At 33.0% G+C, this 18408-nt stretch overlaps 3 protein-coding genes and 1 pseudogene across 3 annotated transcripts; 2 read left to right on the forward strand and 2 right to left on the reverse strand.

Annotated features, from left to right (window-relative positions):
- Positions 1-7867: 7867 nt before the first annotated feature.
- Positions 7868-10116, forward strand: LOC120191563 (annotated as a pseudogene).
- A 316-nt stretch (positions 10117-10432) lies between these two features.
- On the reverse strand, positions 10433-13091 carry LOC120191564 (reticulon-like protein B22). The gene is made up of 4 exons (XM_039194504.1): positions 12675-13091; positions 11529-11670; positions 11199-11268; positions 10433-10744 (listed from the first exon to the last, which is right to left on the reverse strand). The coding sequence occupies exons 1-4, from the start codon at positions 12857-12859 to the stop codon at positions 10629-10631; spliced, it is 513 nt and encodes a 170-aa protein (XP_039050435.1). The 5' UTR covers positions 12860-13091; the 3' UTR covers positions 10433-10628.
- Positions 13092-14317: 1226 nt separating this feature from the next.
- LOC120191566 (protein FAM32A-like) lies at positions 14318-15912 on the reverse strand. The gene is made up of 3 exons (XM_039194505.1): positions 15801-15912; positions 15556-15724; positions 14318-14711 (listed from the first exon to the last, which is right to left on the reverse strand). The coding sequence occupies exons 2-3, from the start codon at positions 15710-15712 to the stop codon at positions 14449-14451; spliced, it is 420 nt and encodes a 139-aa protein (XP_039050436.1). The 5' UTR covers positions 15713-15724; positions 15801-15912; the 3' UTR covers positions 14318-14448.
- Positions 15913-17006: 1094 nt separating this feature from the next.
- LOC120191590 (cysteine-rich receptor-like protein kinase 2) lies at positions 17007-18333 on the forward strand. The gene is made up of 5 exons (XM_039194522.1): positions 17007-17175; positions 17282-17674; positions 17745-17869; positions 17984-18182; positions 18272-18333. The coding sequence occupies exons 1-5, from the start codon at positions 17007-17009 to the stop codon at positions 18331-18333; spliced, it is 948 nt and encodes a 315-aa protein (XP_039050453.1).
- Positions 18334-18408: the final 75 nt, after the last annotated feature.

The following is an 18408-nucleotide window of genomic DNA, read 5'->3' on the forward strand; positions in this document are numbered from 1 at the left end:
AGGGAGTGAAACAATATGTGAATGTAACGAATCCCGAATGTCCTGGCTATGTCTTTTCATGATCAACAACAATAGACTATGAAAAGCTTGGTTTGGCAACGGCGGAATTCAACTTCATCTAATAGGGGACATCTTAGAGGTCTTTAAGAATTTTTAAAGACCAAATATATATATATTCAAAATTGTTTATCATACTTTTCTGGAAGGGGGGCTATGATCCCGCCCGCTCATTTTGTGTTCGGCCACTGTTGGCTGGGCTGTAATTCTAGTCGTGGAGCTGAGTCATACTTTTTTTCTAAGTTGGTGAGGGAAAAACAAAAGAGAAGATTTTTTTTTTCTTATACAATTTTACACTTGACTAGTCATCTCTTCCACTCTTTTCTGGCGAACAAAGGCGGCTTGTTGTTTCTTGTTTGCGCAGCAACGTTGTGGGTTTGTTGGTTGACGAGGAACCATTCTGCCTTCAATATAAAGGTTGAAAACTTTTACTTCTTAATCCAAACTCTCTTACGAATCAGTACAGATTAAAACGTGGCAAAGAATGAAGAATAACCCAATTTTCTCAAGTTAAATTTATGACCTTATCTTCATCAGGATTTTCAAGTAATAAAGTAGCAGCTTCAACCTTCTATGTAAATCTATTCTTAATTGAATGTTGAATAATCGGGTAAAGAAAATAAAAAGAACACAAGAATTTTAACGAGGATCAGCAATGTGTTTACGTCATCATTGCCTTAGACGGTGCAAGAATTTGTATTCAATTCAATTCAATGTCTCATAGGTTTAGGTTACATCTCCTTTTATAATAAATAAACCCTGGTATATATTTACAAAAATAACCTTGTACCATACCTCGGGTCTACACCCCCGCACCCCCAATCCACATAATCGTAACCCCCACTACGAGACTTTCTCGGTAAGTTTATGAGTCATGCCTAACATTGAACAAATCCCCACCTAAGAGCCAACAATGAGCTACTTAACCATTTCACAAATCTCCCCCATCCTTTTCATTTCCCTCATACAGCGCTCTTCAAGATCTGCAATGAGTGCTCTTATATTGTGTGGGCAGCAGATTCTCTCGGTGGTGGTTGGCATCTAGATACGTTTCAAAATTGGACAATCAACGTTTCTATTGGCACGATAGCTCGTATATGAAGTCGAACTAATTGTAATTTTGATAGCAAGGTATTACAACCAAGAAATGATAAATAGTTTTCTCATTATTCTCTCTAAGAATTACAAAACTGATAAGAGTTTATATACAATTTTTATCATACAAGAATAATAAGAACACCAAAGAAAACTAACTCAGCTAATAATATAACCAACCTTTAACGGCTTAACTAAATATTAACTGTAACAGCCCCCTCTCAAGATGGAGACCGGTGGATGTTGAGAAGTCCCATCTTGCAAATGAGAGGAAAAAACGCATGTGAATGAAGAGCCTTTGTAAAAATGTCGGCTAGCTAATTTGCAGACCGAACATGAAGCAATTTTAAGAAGCTTTGTTGAACTTTATCTCGAATAAAATGACAGCCGATCTCAATGTGTTTTGTTCGCTTGTGAAAAACTTGATTTGAAGCTAAATGGATAGCAACTTGATTGTTACAGTACAAAGAAACATGAGGAATCGAGATCTGAAATGAAGACAAGAGTGTAGCGAGCCAAACCAACTCACAAGTAGCTGATGCCATAGCCCGATATTCAACTTCACAGGATGAGCTACTCACTGTGTGTTGTTTCTTGGAGTTCCACGAAATCAAGTTACCACCAAGGTAAGTGTAGAAACCAATGGTAGAATAACGATTGACAGGACATGAGCTATAATCCGAGTCAACAAAACCAGTCAACCGCAAACTAGATGATAAAGAAAAAAAATAAACCAAGTCCAAGGGTCCTCTTAATATATGAAAGAAGATGATGAGCTGCCAAAAGATGAGGCTGTCGAGGCGAAGATACAAACTGACTTAATAGTGAACAGTATAGGTGATATCAAGTCTAGTGTGAGTAAGATATAACAACCATCCAATCAATAATCGATAAAGCTGAGGATCTGATAATGGTTCACCTTCATACATACTCAGTCCGTGAGGAGAAACAAGGGGCAAAATTTTAGGCTTTTTGCCAAGAGAACCTGTGCCTTCTAATAACTGCAAGGCATATCCTCTTTGTAAAAAATAAATCCCATTTGGGTTTCAAGCAATCTCAAAGCCAAGAAAGTACCTTAAGGGTCCTAAGTCCTTAAGTTTAAAATGTTATTGAAGAAATTCTCGAACTGCTGCGAATAATTCTAAATTTGTTCTAGCAAGTACGAGTAAGTGGATCCTAACCCAAAGACGGAACCAGGATTTCAATTTGAGGGGGCAAAGTATAAATTTTCTAAAATTAGGAGGCAATTTCATAATTATCCCATTAATATTTATATATATATCAAATGTAAAAAACATTCCTGAGCTTTGGCAATCCTAGTCCTAAACCATATATATATATATATATATGTATATATATATATATAGAGTTAGGATCCACTTGCACTATGTAAAACTAATAAGTTTTACACTAATTTATAACCATTAGATTTAAATAAATGACTTAGATTTAATTAAAATTTATAATTCATAAATAACTATTTCTTTTAACTCATGTAAAACAATGTTTTTTAGGGTTAATATATAAGATTCACAGTTTAGTGTTTATGATTTATGTTTAAGGTTTTAGTTTAGCATTTAGGGTTTGAGGTAAAAATATATTTTATCGTGAGCTAAAAAATATTTATTTATGAGTTATAAGTTTTAATTAAATCTAAGTCGTTTATTTATTTAAATATAATATCTATAAATTAATATAAACTTATTAATTTTACATGGTGGAAGTTGAACATATCCCGTATACATACGGTAAACTACATCAGATACTAGTGAACTTTAGTCGTTATATCATTTATACCACAGAACTTTTAATTTTGCCAATTATAACATTGAACTTTGATTTTTGTTTCAATTATACCATAGAACTGTTAAATCATTAACGATATAATGACATGGATGACGACTGTTGACGTGGTTGACGATTGCCAACTTAGACACCTCACTAAAACGACGTCGTTTTGATCCGACTATGTTAGGATATTCAATGAAGCTCAAGTGATTAATCGAAAAAGTTGTCAAGAGGGGTTGAAGTGGATTTGAGAAAAATTTAGGGATTAAGGAGATTTAAAAGATAAGAAAAAAGATGCACAAGGATTTATAGTGGTTCGACTTCTCAACCTAGTCTACATCCAATACCTTAGCTCCTCACTAAGGATTTTCTAACAAATTCACTAATTTGTTCTTTCTTTTTTACATGATAAAGAGAACCTTTGCAATCCCTAGCTTTTCACAGGCTAAGCTAAAACCAATCCCCTTTTCACAAGGAATAAAATGTAAACAAGAAAACCTCTCTAAGGTAGGGTGTTAATATGAATTTAAGCTCACAAAAACAAGACCTAAGGATATACAATTAAGCTCACACACAAATATTTACAAGAGAAAGAAAATAAAGATTGAATAATTTTTCTCTTGTGTATGAATGCTTGGATAGGTGTTAGTAATCTTCTTCAAGTGTCCTCAACTTATTTTTATAAGTTAGAATGAGTTTGTGGTTGTTTCTAGCCGTTGCGATGATTTGGAGCCTTTGGGGATTAATTTTCTGCAAAATAAAACTGCCCAGGACAGGGAGTATCGGTACTTCTTTAATGAGTATCGGTATTTCCTTTATAATATTTAAATAAACTATTCGTTACTAGCCGTTGAGCCTGACCAGTATCGATACTATGCTTCATGGTATCAATATTACTATGTAAAGTAATATCGATACTTATTTTGCATTCTGGAATTTGAGCTATTTGAAAAACAACTGGTAGTATCGATATTACCTAGAGAGTATCAATTCTTCTCTTACCTTTGATATCGGTACCACGTGAACAGTATCGGTATTACGTGAACAGTATCGGTACTATGTACCCAGAAAAATATTTTTGTGCTCAAATTCTATTTTAATGGACTTTGAATTATTTTTAAAAACTTTTGAAAACTATGAACAAATTCAATTCAAGTCCAAAAACATTTTGCTTTAATTCGTTAGATCAAAATATTATAAAACATGGTTCAACAGACTATTAATGATTTAACAACTCAGTGGTATAATTGAAATGAAAATCAAAGTTCAATGTTATAATTGACAAAATTAAAAGTTTAGTGATATAAACGATACAACACCTAAAGTTCGGTGGTATATGGTGTAATTTACACGTATATAAGTGAAGTACAAACCACAACAAATGAGATTGTATCCCATTTTTTATTGCTTCTTATATTTCAGATTCTACGTAGATGAGACGATAAAAGAAGTATATCGAGTATGTTTTTTACTAATGTCACGGGGCTAGACTGCTGCTAGTAAGTTTGTGTAGCCTTAGTTGCATTCTTAGTCAAACCGACAGTTAAGTAACCTAAACGCTTAAGTAAAGATTGCTTAAAGCAAAGTGGAAACGAACAACAGAAAGGAAAAATCAAGAGATGAGCACTCAAAGTAAAGAGAAGAGAAAATGAGTGAATGATTACTTGTATTCCTCAAAGTGATGATGACAAATGAAGTGGGGAAAGCCTCCTTTTATAGTTTGAGTCCCCTACATCCAACGGTTACGATTGAATTACATCAATGGTCCAGAAGAAAGTCTACTCTATCTAAAACTCTAATTTTTATCCTTATTAAAAAGGATAATTATAACATATAATTGTGGTTATCTACAAGATAAATAAGGAATTATCATGCCTTATCTCTTTATCCAAATGAGTGGGCCAGCTCTCCTGGCTCTTCTAAAAACTCTTATAGATCTTCTAGAAGGCCCAAAACATGACAAAGAAAGCTTTGGGCATCCTTGATCGCATTTCAATCGATCTTGGGCTTGCGGTCTGTAACACTAACATCTAATTATTTTTTATTGTATTTTTACTCTCTAATGAATTGTATTATTCTTTTAAAAAAAATTAAAGGTTCTCAAATGAATAATACGTATACTATATATCTTAAATGTAATAGAATAATTAATCATACAAAATAAATGTAATAGAATAAAGGGTAAAATACATAAATGGTCTATTGACTATAGATATTGTTTTATTAAGTCATTTGACTGTTAAAAGTTATAAAATGATTCTCTAAATATAGAATGTTATTTTGTTAAGTCCCTTAACTATTAAAAGTTACAAAATGGTCACACAACTATTTATTATGTTTTAAACTCGTCATTTTTCGTTAAAAATTTGGCAATTATTTAAGTTTGACGTCAACATGATTACTAGGATACAATAGTCATTTGAGATTCTAGGATTAGATTTTATCATATCACAGTCAACAGGTTAACGTTTAACTCAAAATATCGTTATTTTTTAATGAAAAATGACGAGTTTGGAAATATAATGAATAGTTGGGTGACAATTTTTTAAATTTTAATAGTTGAAGAACTTAATAAAGTCGTACCCTTTAGTTAGAGGACCATTTGTATATTTTATCCTATAATAAAAATGTATGATCATAATTATAATTAATAACAAACTATTATAGAACACAAACTGAATTGATAATCAATTTTAATTACCTAAATAAAATTGGAAAAAGACAACAAGATTAAACTTAAATTTAATATTCTTATTTTTTTAATAATTTGAGGTGATTAGAAGATAGTATATGTTTATAATATTTCTTAACTATTAACAATATACATACATCATGCAGATGTAGTTGCTTGAACAGTTGAACCCAAGACTTTTAGGAAGAATAACACTTACTTAAACTACTGAAGCCACTTGTTGAGTTCAAGAATCTTAAGTTTTTAATACTACTCTTTAACGCCGATTTAAAGTTTTATCGTCTAATATATAATATTAAAGGTGGCAAACGAGTCATTGGGTTCGAGTTCGGTTTAGGTCATTTTGGTTTAGACTTAATTTGGGTCGGGTCAAGTCATTTCGAGTTTCAGTTTTATTTGAGTCTATAGGTATCAGGTCGAGCAAATATCAGATCGATTGATTTTGGGTTGGATTAATATCTGATCAGTTATTTTCGATTTAGGTCAACTTTAGATCTTCAGGTCAACTCAAGTTAAGTTGAATATAAGTCAAATCAAGTATATATAGAATTAGTGATATATTTTTATAAAAAATATGTCTTTTTTTTAAAATCTTATCATTTGTGTTCAATTTCATTCAAATTCAATTATCATTTATGGATTATAATTTAATTATCGACCTATAAGATATGTTAGAGTTAGTGATATTTTTATTGATTCGGACTGAAAAGTTTATGATACGATCTATTTCATTAAAAAAATAATTATAAATTATATAATCTATTAAAATTTTAAATATAAATATTATGTTTGAACAAAAAATATTCTAAATATATTTATAAATGATATTATATTATTATGTCATTGATACTATTTTAATTTTAAATTATAAAAGAATATATATATTTATATTATAAAAATAAGTTATTTGTGTAGTATTAAATAGGTTATTTTTATATTAAATTTAAATAACTAATTTTTTCATATTCAAAAGATGAAATTCATTGTAGTGAGTTTTAGAAAGTTATTTTAGTAGTTCCAAAGTAAAATATAATAATACATTTCAACCATAGTTTAGCCTAATTTTTTCCAAACATATAATAGTTTAACTTGCCTAATGATTTTATTAACAATAGATGTGATTAGTATATATGAATAATTTAGGATAAAATTGAAATATTCAAAAAATTTGGGGACCAATTTAGGATGAAGATCATAGCTTGGGGATGAAAATGAAATGTTCATAAGTTTAAGGACTAATTTAGAATAATAGTCATAGTTTAAAGATGAAATTGAAATGTTTAAAAGACTATGGACTAATTTGAAATGAGGGTGATAGATTGGGGATATATGATGCAATTAACTCATTAATATTCATAATTTGATTTAAATAAATTCAAAACCAATTTAATAAGTTATTTTATTATTTTAATTCATTTTAACTCAATTATCAAGTTAAAATTAGGTCACTATTCGGTTTAAATCGAATTTAGATAAATTAAATTCGGGTTACTTTCGATTTAATTGTTTTTGGTTCGAATTACTTTCGGTTATGATTAGTTTCGGTTTAACTAAAATTCAGATTAATTTCGATTCAATTCGATTTTTCAAATTTCGATTCAAATTTGAGTCATCGAGTTTGAATCTATTTAGGGTCATCAACTTTACAATGTTTTTCCTTTTCCTTTTTCGTTTTCCGCCTTTTTTACAATGTTCTTCCTCCTAAGGTTCTGTTTGCATGCTGAGAAAATGGAATGTGCAAAAATTTTAATAAGGGTATTCTCTGGAGTCTCGTTTTTTAAGGCAAAAGCTGCTGTATAAAACATGCTTTTCTGCGTCAAATTGCTTTCTATTTGCTTTGTTTAAAGTTTTTGCTGCTAAGAGCTATGGGGAAAGTTATAACAAAAAAATCACACCGAGTAAAAGATATAAAGGAAATCACCCCTCTTATGAAAATTGTTTATTTTGGCTATATTTCATTGCGGCTTTCTGTAAACTTGCAATTGCTGTTGCGGCCTCAGATTTCATGGACATCAGGAATATATTGTTCCAAATGTAAGAAAATTTTTGAAGGAAAAATTTATGTTGTATTTTGTCAATTTCATGGATATTTATTATCCAATTCTCTATAATGACCTAAGATGATTACCTGAAAATTTTATATTATTATTAGAGTTAGGTTAAGTTATTGGAAATCTTTTATGTAATTCATTGAACCTTTTTTCTAAACTTCCATTTGCTGGAAGCAGCAGAACCGATTTATGGAAATAAAAGAAATCTGAGGTTTAAAAGGCCACCATTTCAAATAACTGTTGTCCTTTTGTTTTAATGAAGATAACAAAGGAAATAAAGATGCTTTGGTGAATTTTAGGATCCTTTTGATTGTATGTATAAGGGCCAATAGATTGTTGTTGATATCACAAATGCATGCTCTGGCTGTGATTCAGGAATTCTTGAGGACTAGAGAAGTTGGTGAGTTTCTTAGTGGAGCTTAAGCCGGGGCTATGACCAAAGCTGTTCTCGCTCCTTTAGAAACTATCACGTTGGCAGACACGTCGTGTTATATGTTTTCATTTATTAATTTGCTGAATTCTTGTCTTTACCATTATATCTAACATTTTTGTTTCTTTATCCAGGTGTCTGGTAAGTGTAATTATTTTTTACTGAATGGTTTTGGCTTTTAACTAGAAAAATATTGAATTTCTTTCCATTTTGACCATGATTTTAAGCATGGTTTTGAATTTAATTTCTGTTTTCCATATATTTCTATGACATGGGTCATAGGAAATTTACAATGGATAAATTGGGGTGACAAACTTTTATCAACACTTCGAACATTTGGTTCTTATTTTGATGATTCTTGTGGATGCCTTTTTTCTTTCCTAGTCTAGTACTGCACTGTTGTCCACTTATTCCTCTGGTGGATTTCAACTTTCTTAGTCTTTTATAGGATTGGATGTGTGCATTGTTAGTTTTGTTTCTAGGGTATAATAACTTGTTGACCTGAAAAGTTTTGGATATCAAGTCATTCTTGAAATCTTTGAACAGTTTCTTGTCATCATTGTTACCTTATTCATGATCCTGTTCGCCTTAAAATCATTATCATGTGTTTGCCACCAGTGTATTTGTTCAACTTATAATTTATGTCTTCTGATATGCAGGACCAGAATGGTGGTCGGGGTTGGATCCAAAAACATAACTGGTAGTTTCATGGAGATCATTGAGCAGCAAGGTTGGCATGGACTGTGGGCTGGAAATGGAATCAACATGGTTAGAATAATTCCCACCCAAGCAATTGAGCTTGCAAAATTTGAATGTGTCAAGCGCACAATGACATCAGCACAGGAGAAATGGAATGAGACTGACAAGCCAAAATTGCAAATTGATAATTTTAATGTTAACTTTTCTCTTTCCTGGATTTCTCCATCTTCTCTGGCTGGTGCAGCTGCTGGAATTGTTAGCACACTTGCATGCCATCCTCTTGAAGTTATCAAGGTATATGACATATCATGAGTTGATTATATTTCTTCTTTATTTTTGTTTTCCGAATAAAAAGGAAAAAGAAAAGCAGAACATTCCGTATTGTGACGAATTATTTCTTTTAGTTTTTGGTTTTCAATAATAGTTACAGATGGTGCTGTATAATGATGTCATCCAACTAATCATTTTTATTAATGTTTAAGAGACCTCTTAGTATCTCCCTTGTCTGAGCAGTGGGTAAATTAGTTGAATAGCCTATCTTTATGTTGTTTAGACACTTGGGAAAATAATAAATCTGAATCTGATCACGTTGAAATTATTAGAGTAGTCTCATTTTATGCTTTTGCCTATGGATCTGATGTTCCCCCGTGTAATACTTACAGGATAGGTTGACTGTCAGTCCTGATATATACCCTAGCTTAAGCATTGCAATATGCAAGATTTACAAGGATGGTAGAGTTGGTGCCCTTTATTCTGGTCTCTCTCCAACTCTAGTTGGCATGCTTCCATGTAGTTCTTGTTACTATTTCATGTATGATAAATTAAAGAAATCATAATGCCAATCAAAGAAGAAAATTTCCCTAAATCATCCAGAGATGCTTGTACTTGGAGCTCTTGCGGGTGAGACTCGGCCTGTGCTGTTTGTTTGAAAATATTTATGGGGTTTTCCTGACATTCATTGATAATACTCGTTCATTTGTTATTTTGACTATTAATGTATTAGCAGCTAAACTGGTTCAATTGAAATGACAAGGTTTTACCGCTAGCAACATAAGCTTTCCCTTGGAAGTTTCCAGAAGTTGCCAGAAAACAGCTAATGGTCGGAGCTTTACAGAGGGTGGAGTGCTAGCTGTCTAAAAGTAATGCCCTCCTCTGGTATCACCTGGATGTTTTATGAAGCTTGGAAAGACATTGCTTGCTGATAGACGCATAGTATGATGGCTGTAGAAACGAAAAACACTTCTCATAGCTAAGCTAACTAGTTGAAGCTCCTCTCTTTAAAGTGCAAGAGGATGCTGTGTTATTCAGTGGCTGATGATATTTAACAGTATCAGCTCTCATATGTATATGAATAATAACCCTAGCAATTTCTACATTAATTTTTTTTTTTTAAATTTGTTCTGCTGAATTATCAGGTGAGTTTCAATTTTGGAGCCATATTAAATATTGACATGTACCGAAAGATTTCTTATGTATCACATGAAAATTTGATCATTTGGTCTCTATATTTTTCCAATCTCTTGTAACTGCAATTCTCAGGTTTGCATTTCTCATTGTCCTTGATATGTTGATATTGAACAAACAGAAGCCATTACCACTAAAAATGTGGTGAAACAGACATAACCAAAAAGTTTGTATTACAATCTTGGAGGTACACATGTTACAAATGAATTTAAAATTTTATTGATGACTACGGCACTAAAAATCAGTAATACATCTTACAGTGTCGGCTAAAGTATAGCGAGGATATGACAAGGCTTGATCTAAGTTCAGAAGCTTCAACTTGCTTTCCCGTGTGTTCAAACAGCACTTGCAATTACATATTATCGTCTTCAACAATGGTTCCATTTCTTTGCCTTTGTAACTGAGGAACGCATGTTCTGATTGACTGTGAGTTTTCAGCAAGCATATAAAGGCAGAACACGCATAATCCTATTTCAGAAACACAAAATTTTATTTTCCATAAATTCAAAATGGAATTGAGGGGGAAAGAGAGATCATTATCAAAAAATTATCAAGCATGCTAGAACTTCTGGTTGTGAAAATTTATTACATAAAAAGTATTCTTTGTTGTCAAACAGTAAATCACATTTTTTTAACATATTTTAGCCACATTCCCGAATCCTGTCATGGGGAATCGATTGTTTATGGCATTTAAATATTATTGCTCATACGGTGATTGCTCCAAAGTAGAAATGTAAAATTTCCGAATGCATGAAATCAATTCGAAGTGCTTGAATGAGCAAAAAGAACTTGAGAGGATCTCAAGACAGAGTGTGGTTCAGTCAACAATAACCAATTCAATTATCTGTCATGTTTTATCTACAAAAGTTTAAAGTTGCACTTGATTCAGCAACAGAAAATGGGAAGTTAATGGCAAACATACCTGCATAAGCAACAGTGGCACCAGAGACCAATCGTCCAATGGCCGACAGTATGTAAAGACAAACAATGACCTGAAAGTAGACATGCATCGGAAAAGGGTGGGTTAAATAATGATTTTCAAAAGGCAACAAAGCAATGAGCAACTAAACCAACAAGAGAAACAGTTGGCTGGGGTTCCTAAGAGAAGGATGGGTTATCTCGGAGGTTAGAAGCATCAGACCATTTGAGATGGATATTCAGCAGATATCAACTAAAGCAGACGAATCAGGATATAAATAGCAAGAAGTAGCTGATTTTATAGTGAATATAAATTTAAGTTGCAAAAGTTCACCCCAAAAAACAGCCTTTTGTCATGTCCAGTTGCTGCAACCCTTAGAACTGACTCAGCTGCCCCAACAGTATTAGCTAACCACGCAAAAATGCTATTAGCGGCATCCTGTGAGATCTGCCACTCAAGTGGATCTACTGGTACCCTATACAACATTTTTTTTCCATTATGAGGGTGAAGTAGTTCAATAATAAAAACTCATTACTAAAAGGAAAAAGCAAAATCATATGAATACCATCAGACAGATCTCATTGCAAATATGCACATATGATATCATAAACACACAATTTGATCAACACTGGACTAAATTTTAAAAGTAGTTCAAGTAATGCAATACCATCTGAGGAGATAGAAAAATAAAAACAAAATAAAAGCTATCGAGGAAAGGGAAAGAAATATAGGAAATACACGACAAAATTAGAAGAATAGGAGGGGGAATCCCAAACTTAGAAGAATAGGAGGGGGAATCCCAAACTAAAGGTGAATTTCAAAAAAACTTAAAATCTACCCAGAATTCAAAGCTATTACAAACAGAAACATCTTCAGCAACAATGGAACCTAATACAAAGCTCATTTAACCCTAAAGCCCTAATAATTCCCTAGATGTAGTGAAAGTTAAGATAGCATTGGAAAATGCTTATGAGATCAATAAACAAATCCGAAATGCTATATCTTTCAGAAAGCACGTTCTTGCCAAGCATCATCAGGACGATCAATAATTAATATACTGATGAGCACGCATAATATCTGCAGTCACCATGATTAATTAAACCAACCGAAACCTAAATCCGGAGACTACTGCAGACACACTATAAGAGGGTTAAGCGATACTCGGATAAATGAAAGGCAATAATTCAGTAGAAAAGGGGCGAGAACAATCCAAATCCACCCATTTCTTCGAATCAAAAGTGGCACAAAGCATTTGAATGCCCAAACTTCACCAATTCCAATTAACAAAAACAAATCTAAAAACTACCAATCAGCTTACTTATTGTAACTTAAAAACATAAAATTGGTCTTCACAGGAAAACAGTTCAACATCAAATCTTAAACTAGCAAGAACACAAATAAACTAAAAACCCAACAAATAAAACAGATGAAAACGACAATTTGAAAGAAACCCAGAGGTGAAAAAGAAAGAAAGAGTACGAGATGTTCATTTGACGAAAGAGGAGGCCGAGAATGGCAAGAGAGCAAAGGAGAACGATTAAGACATCGGAGAAGAGAGAGAGAATGGTTGAATTGCGGTAGGCACAATGGTAGTACACCAAAGTACCACATACAAGCAATCCCAATGCTTTGCTCACTTCGCTCCTCCCTTCGCCTTCAATCATCTCTTTCTTGTAACCCCTGTTCAACTTGGATTGTTTCAAAATTTTGATTTGCAGTTGGAGCCTGGAGACTTAATTTTCAATTTCTCCCTGCCTGCCCCCGATGTGGAATGAGATTTTAGACGCCTTGACTCGTATTCTTTCTGTTTCCGTTTCCTTTCCTTTTGTTCTTAATCAATGGATAAAATATAGGATTTGGGTTGATATCCAAAATCCTAGCGGTTTTGGGTTTTTGGTTTAACCGAAAATTTTAATGTAAAGGATATAATTTGGAGAGTTGGTAGAGTCATAATATGAAAAATGTAATTATTTTAATTTAGAGAGTTGGGTGGTTTGTTCATGAAATTAAAAAAATTATTTTTTAAGAAAAAATTATTAATTACCATGAAAAAAAAAATATACTGGATCGATAACCCCACTCCAAAAGAGGGGGAAAAAGCACTCCAAAAGAGAGGAAAGCAAAATTGATAGATGAGACTGGTAAAAAAATTGGTTTATTAAATCATTTTCAAAATTAATTTGGACCTACTATGAATGCTATAGTACAAAGTAAACTCGTTATTTATGTCAACATGACGAGTTTATTTAAATAATATTTTTTTATTTAAACTTATCACGTCAAAGTGACATTCTAAAAAGATATAATCTTTTATTAGAATTATCACGTCAAAATGATAAATTTTAATAAAAAATATATTTATTAAAACTCGTTATACTCGACGAAATCCAAATCAGTAGTTTCCAAATAAAAAATCTTGTACCGTATAAAGCTAAATAATTAGCTCATGCGGTATTGGCCCATTTTGCCAGGAAAAAACCATAATGGATCACTACTTGTTTTTAATAAACCCATAGGGTAAAATTTGTATTCCTATTGGATAATTTGCAAAAACATTCGATTAAGAATCACTGTAATATTGTCTATAACTAAAAATCATTGTTTAAAGATGGGGTCAGCTGATCAATGGATCCAACCATTTGACCGGTCTAGTTTTATAAACTATTAATAATAACTGAGATATTTCATCGTATATGGTTTTCAATAGTTACATTTTTATTCAAGACATAATCACAATAATCCACCCGATACCATGATAAGAATTCCAATTGGAAAATCCAAAGTTCCTTGTCACTTGGACTCTCAAATAATAAGCACAGGCATTCAAAAAGAAATTAATCGCCACCATCAAAATACGAAAAGCCAACTAGGTACTTGGATGATTTTCAATCCAAAGTCAAAAACTACACCTAGTTGAACCAAACCCAAAATAATATTTTTAGAAAATTTTAAGAACTGAACGGAACCAATTGGTTTGAATTGTTTCAATCATCTGTAGTAAAAAAAAATCACAAACTTCCAAAATCTAATTTAAGGGAACGTTTACCAGTCCTACTGAGCATGTTGAAGCAGGTATTGAGGGCAAGCACCTGTCGAAAGTAATGATGATCAAAAACCGCAACTACAAATTATATGCATAATCTGTGATATATCATCAAACAACATCATAAAGCAAAGCAGTCCACTGTCATTGACTTTTGGTACATAACACAAACAACTTCTATCCGAAAACACTGAGATGATTACACACGAATTAACCAGGTCCAACTTTTGGAATGTCATAATGCTCACTCATGTTTGCCAGATACTGGTTGAAATCCTGGATTCTATCACGGTGAGATTTATTAGCTTGCTTAGCCAACCTATGAACATCGAGTTGCTCCCTCTGCTCAATGTATCGTCTCTCTGCAGGGGTAAGATGATCATCATAATGAGGAGCCTTCCTCTCCCCACTTGATTTCTCAGCATCATTGTTAACTTCTTCATTCAGGTCAACAGAAACTTCTGTGGTTCCACCTACATCAAGTACCAGCTAAAATTATGAGGTCTAGAAACAATTGTGAATTGTGATGCACTAAACTTAACAGTGTGTAACACGATGGAAACGGGTTGGGTCAAATAAACTGAGTATAAACAATACAATGATCATAGCATGTATTCACGATACATTACATATGTGTGTGTCCAGAAAACAAAAGCAATTCAGACCCTAAGTGCCTAGAGCCCTATACAGTACCTTTTTTGTAAAAGGGTAGGCACAAACAAAGCCAAAGTGATTAGTGTTCTCCTTGATTTCTTTAGTAGCATAAAAACAATGGATTGTATCATACTTGCCAACAAAACAGAGAGAAAACATTGCAAGTTTGAAAAATAAACTGGAGCACTCTATTGAGTTTATTAGTGCCTAGAGTGCGCCATTGCCATTCACAACAATAGCCCAACCCAATTCCAGTAAAGCAAAAGGTCTTAAAAATTGATGCAGCCACACAGATTTGGATGTCTCGGTGTTGTATTGTTTTAAAAGCCATTTGACCAGCAAAAAGAACAAAAATAATATTTCCCTTGAAAACGTTTTTGCGAATCTCTCTGGGAACTTTCATGGGGGTAAAACATGAACATTTTAGAGAATTGACCTTAACCAGTATCCACATTGCAATAGACATAAGAATAAGAATAAAGAAAAGGAAAAAAGAAGATTGTCATATTAATATGAAAAAGTAATGTCCACAAAAGAACAAGAGTAGACCCTCCATGTACATGTAAACAAATACAGAAAAGATTAAACGCACACATACACATATCCAATACTCAGACCAAAGTCCAACAATATTATCAGAAATGAGAAGAAAAAAAAACAGACCAGAAGCAGCATCAGAGAGATCGTTTTGGGTAACTTCGTCGTGATGTTGAATCTGTTTCTTATGTTTCTTTTTCTTCCTAATCCCACCAGCCTTAACATCTAAGGCTTTTCCCTTCAGCTTCAGCTTTCCACCTACGACATTCTCGTATGCCGACATTTTCCGTTCCCCCTAAAACCGATTCCCGAATTAACATCAAATTTGCAAACCCTAGAAAACGTTAGCGAAAATCAAATTGATCACTCACCTTGTCGGGTTACAGATTCTGATTTGGAAATAAATACGATGTTTGGATGATCAAATTGAAGAGCTTGAAGATTCCATAATCAAGTGAAATGCCTCATATCCGATTCTCTCGGGGATATTAACAGAACCATGATTTCTTTCCGGTCTAAGGTTCGGGTGCTTTTATAGACGAATTGAATCGGTTTTTAAGTTTTGGGCTCTGTGTCCACCGAATAGGCCCAGGGCCTGCTTTTTTTTTTTTCTAAAAATAGCTTTGTCTATCTGGTCTAATCGGTCCAATGACTTGTCTTATAACTTAAAATAAATCTCAAATCTATAAAGTTCAGTAAAATATATAATATAATATAATACAATACAATACAATACAATACAATACAATACAATACAATACAATACAATACAATATAATATAATATAATATAATATAATATAATATAATATAATATAAAAAAATAAAAATAAAAACTTTTACTTAGAAAAATAAATCTCAAATCTAAAAATATTCGTTTTTGAGTCCTCTTTATATTATTTTTTTATTTTTTATACTTTTTATGTTGTTTTCTTTATATATTTTTTAATTTATGACATATTTTATATAATTATTCAATATAAATTAATTTAAGTATTAATTCATGATAAATCTATTGAGTGACTTCAATGATAAAGGAAAATATTATTCTCTCTAGAGGTTATATGTTTAAGTAGTTGTGTCTGTAAGGTGTGTGTGCGATATCAATAAATTAAAAAAGAATGAACATATACTACATTATAATCACACTAGGCTATTAAAGAAAATACTAATTTGTGACGTGACATTTTATGTATGTTATTTGGGTATATCCAAAATATTATGAATTTGAACCCTTGAAGTCAGGGGTACAATAATTTTTTTTCTCTTTAGTGACCTGAATTCGAGTAATATAAGAAGAAAGATATTTCTATATTTTTAAAATTATTCACGACTAGCATAAAATTATATTTCAGTAATTTTACAAAAAAATCTACAAATATATCTTAAACTGATACATTTAAGATTTTGATATCAAAACATATTATAGTTAAACCCAAATTGATGAAATGAATGTTGGAATCGCAATGTACTTGAACTCATCAATAAATGATAAATTTTGTGGTTTCAATCTTTTAAATTAGTACACAAATATATTTAGGAGCGTTAACGGAGCTCCGAGGGCAGTCAGGGAACGGCATGCACTTCGCGGTGGCTCAAGAAACAACGGGATCGGACCCAGTCAGCACCATGGTGCAGTGCAGTCTAGATGAGACTGTATCCCTTGTTTCACTACTGCTTCGTCGCATATCCGAAGCTGCTCCTCCGCTAACGGTGCCCGTGTCATCTACGACGGTTGCTTCCTCAGGTGTAAATTTTATTTCTTTCAACTACATCAAGTCATGAACCACATAGACTGAACCTTGCAAGAACCATCCATATTTATAATTATATGTGCTTTTTCATTTTCGGAGAGGTACGAGAACAACATGTTCTACCAGCGAAGCACACAAGAGGGACACCTTGGGAATTGCGGGAACCGGTCAGCATAGCAGCAGACTATTTTCGAAACAACAGTCAGAAGGCTATTAGGGAATCTTGCAAGGGCGATTCGTTCTTTGCGGCGAACAGCGAGGAAGTGGTTGGCGTAAACGGCAATGTAACAGCGTACGGGGTGGCACAATGCATGCAAACCATCGACGAGACAGGGTCCAAGGCATGCTTGGATGTGGCTTTGGCCAATATTCGAAGATGCCCGCCTGACTCAGATGGTCGAGCAGTTGACACGGGATGTTTCCTAAGATACTCAGACTCCCCCTTCTTCCCTGCTAATTACACCGTTGATCTTAGGCCCTTCCTCGGAACCAGTAAGACTGGATCGGATCGGATCGGTCTAATCAATTGAACCGATTGACACAGAATCAGTTGTCTGTCCAGTTGCAGAGGATGTAGAGGGGCCACCTGAGTTGCAAGGTCCAATGACTTACAAAGAACTGAATTTTGCAACCTCAAACTTTAGTCAACAAAATAAATCAGGAGAAGGTTTCGGGGAAGTATACAAGGCAAACATAATTTATAATATAAATTGTAAAGATAATCACATGAAAACACTCCAATATCATACAGGTTCTACCTTCAACCTAGTTTGACATAGCAGTTTACTCAACGTTGTAAAGAACGGGAGGGCAGTAGCAGTAAAGAAATTAGCAATAGGCACGGCACAGGTAAAAGCAGAATTCCATACGGAAGTGAAGCTTATAAGTAATGTTCATCGTCGCAATCTGGTTCGCCTCGTTGGCTGCTGTAGCAAAGGCCCTGAGCTTCTCCTTGCCTACGAATTCATGCCCAACGGCAGTCTCGATAAGCACTTATTCGGTAATTAAATTATCATAAATTGAATTTCGATCGTCGTAAAAATCATGAATCTTGAAACCGAATATTGTTTATTTCAATTCGTCGAACAGGTGAAGGGCATGGTTCTCTGAACCGGAAACAAATATACCACATAATACTGGAAAAGAGTTAATTGGTGACAGGTTAATAGAATTTTTAATATTTATTTAATGAAAATAATTTAATCAATAGTATTTATTAATGATTC

The sequence above is a fragment of the Hibiscus syriacus genome, unplaced genomic scaffold (genome assembly GCF_006381635.1).
Source record: "Hibiscus syriacus cultivar Baekdansim isolate YM2019G1 unplaced genomic scaffold, ASM638163v2 tig00116970_pilon, whole genome shotgun sequence".
Lineage (NCBI taxonomy): Eukaryota > Viridiplantae > Streptophyta > Magnoliopsida > Malvales > Malvaceae > Hibiscus > Hibiscus syriacus.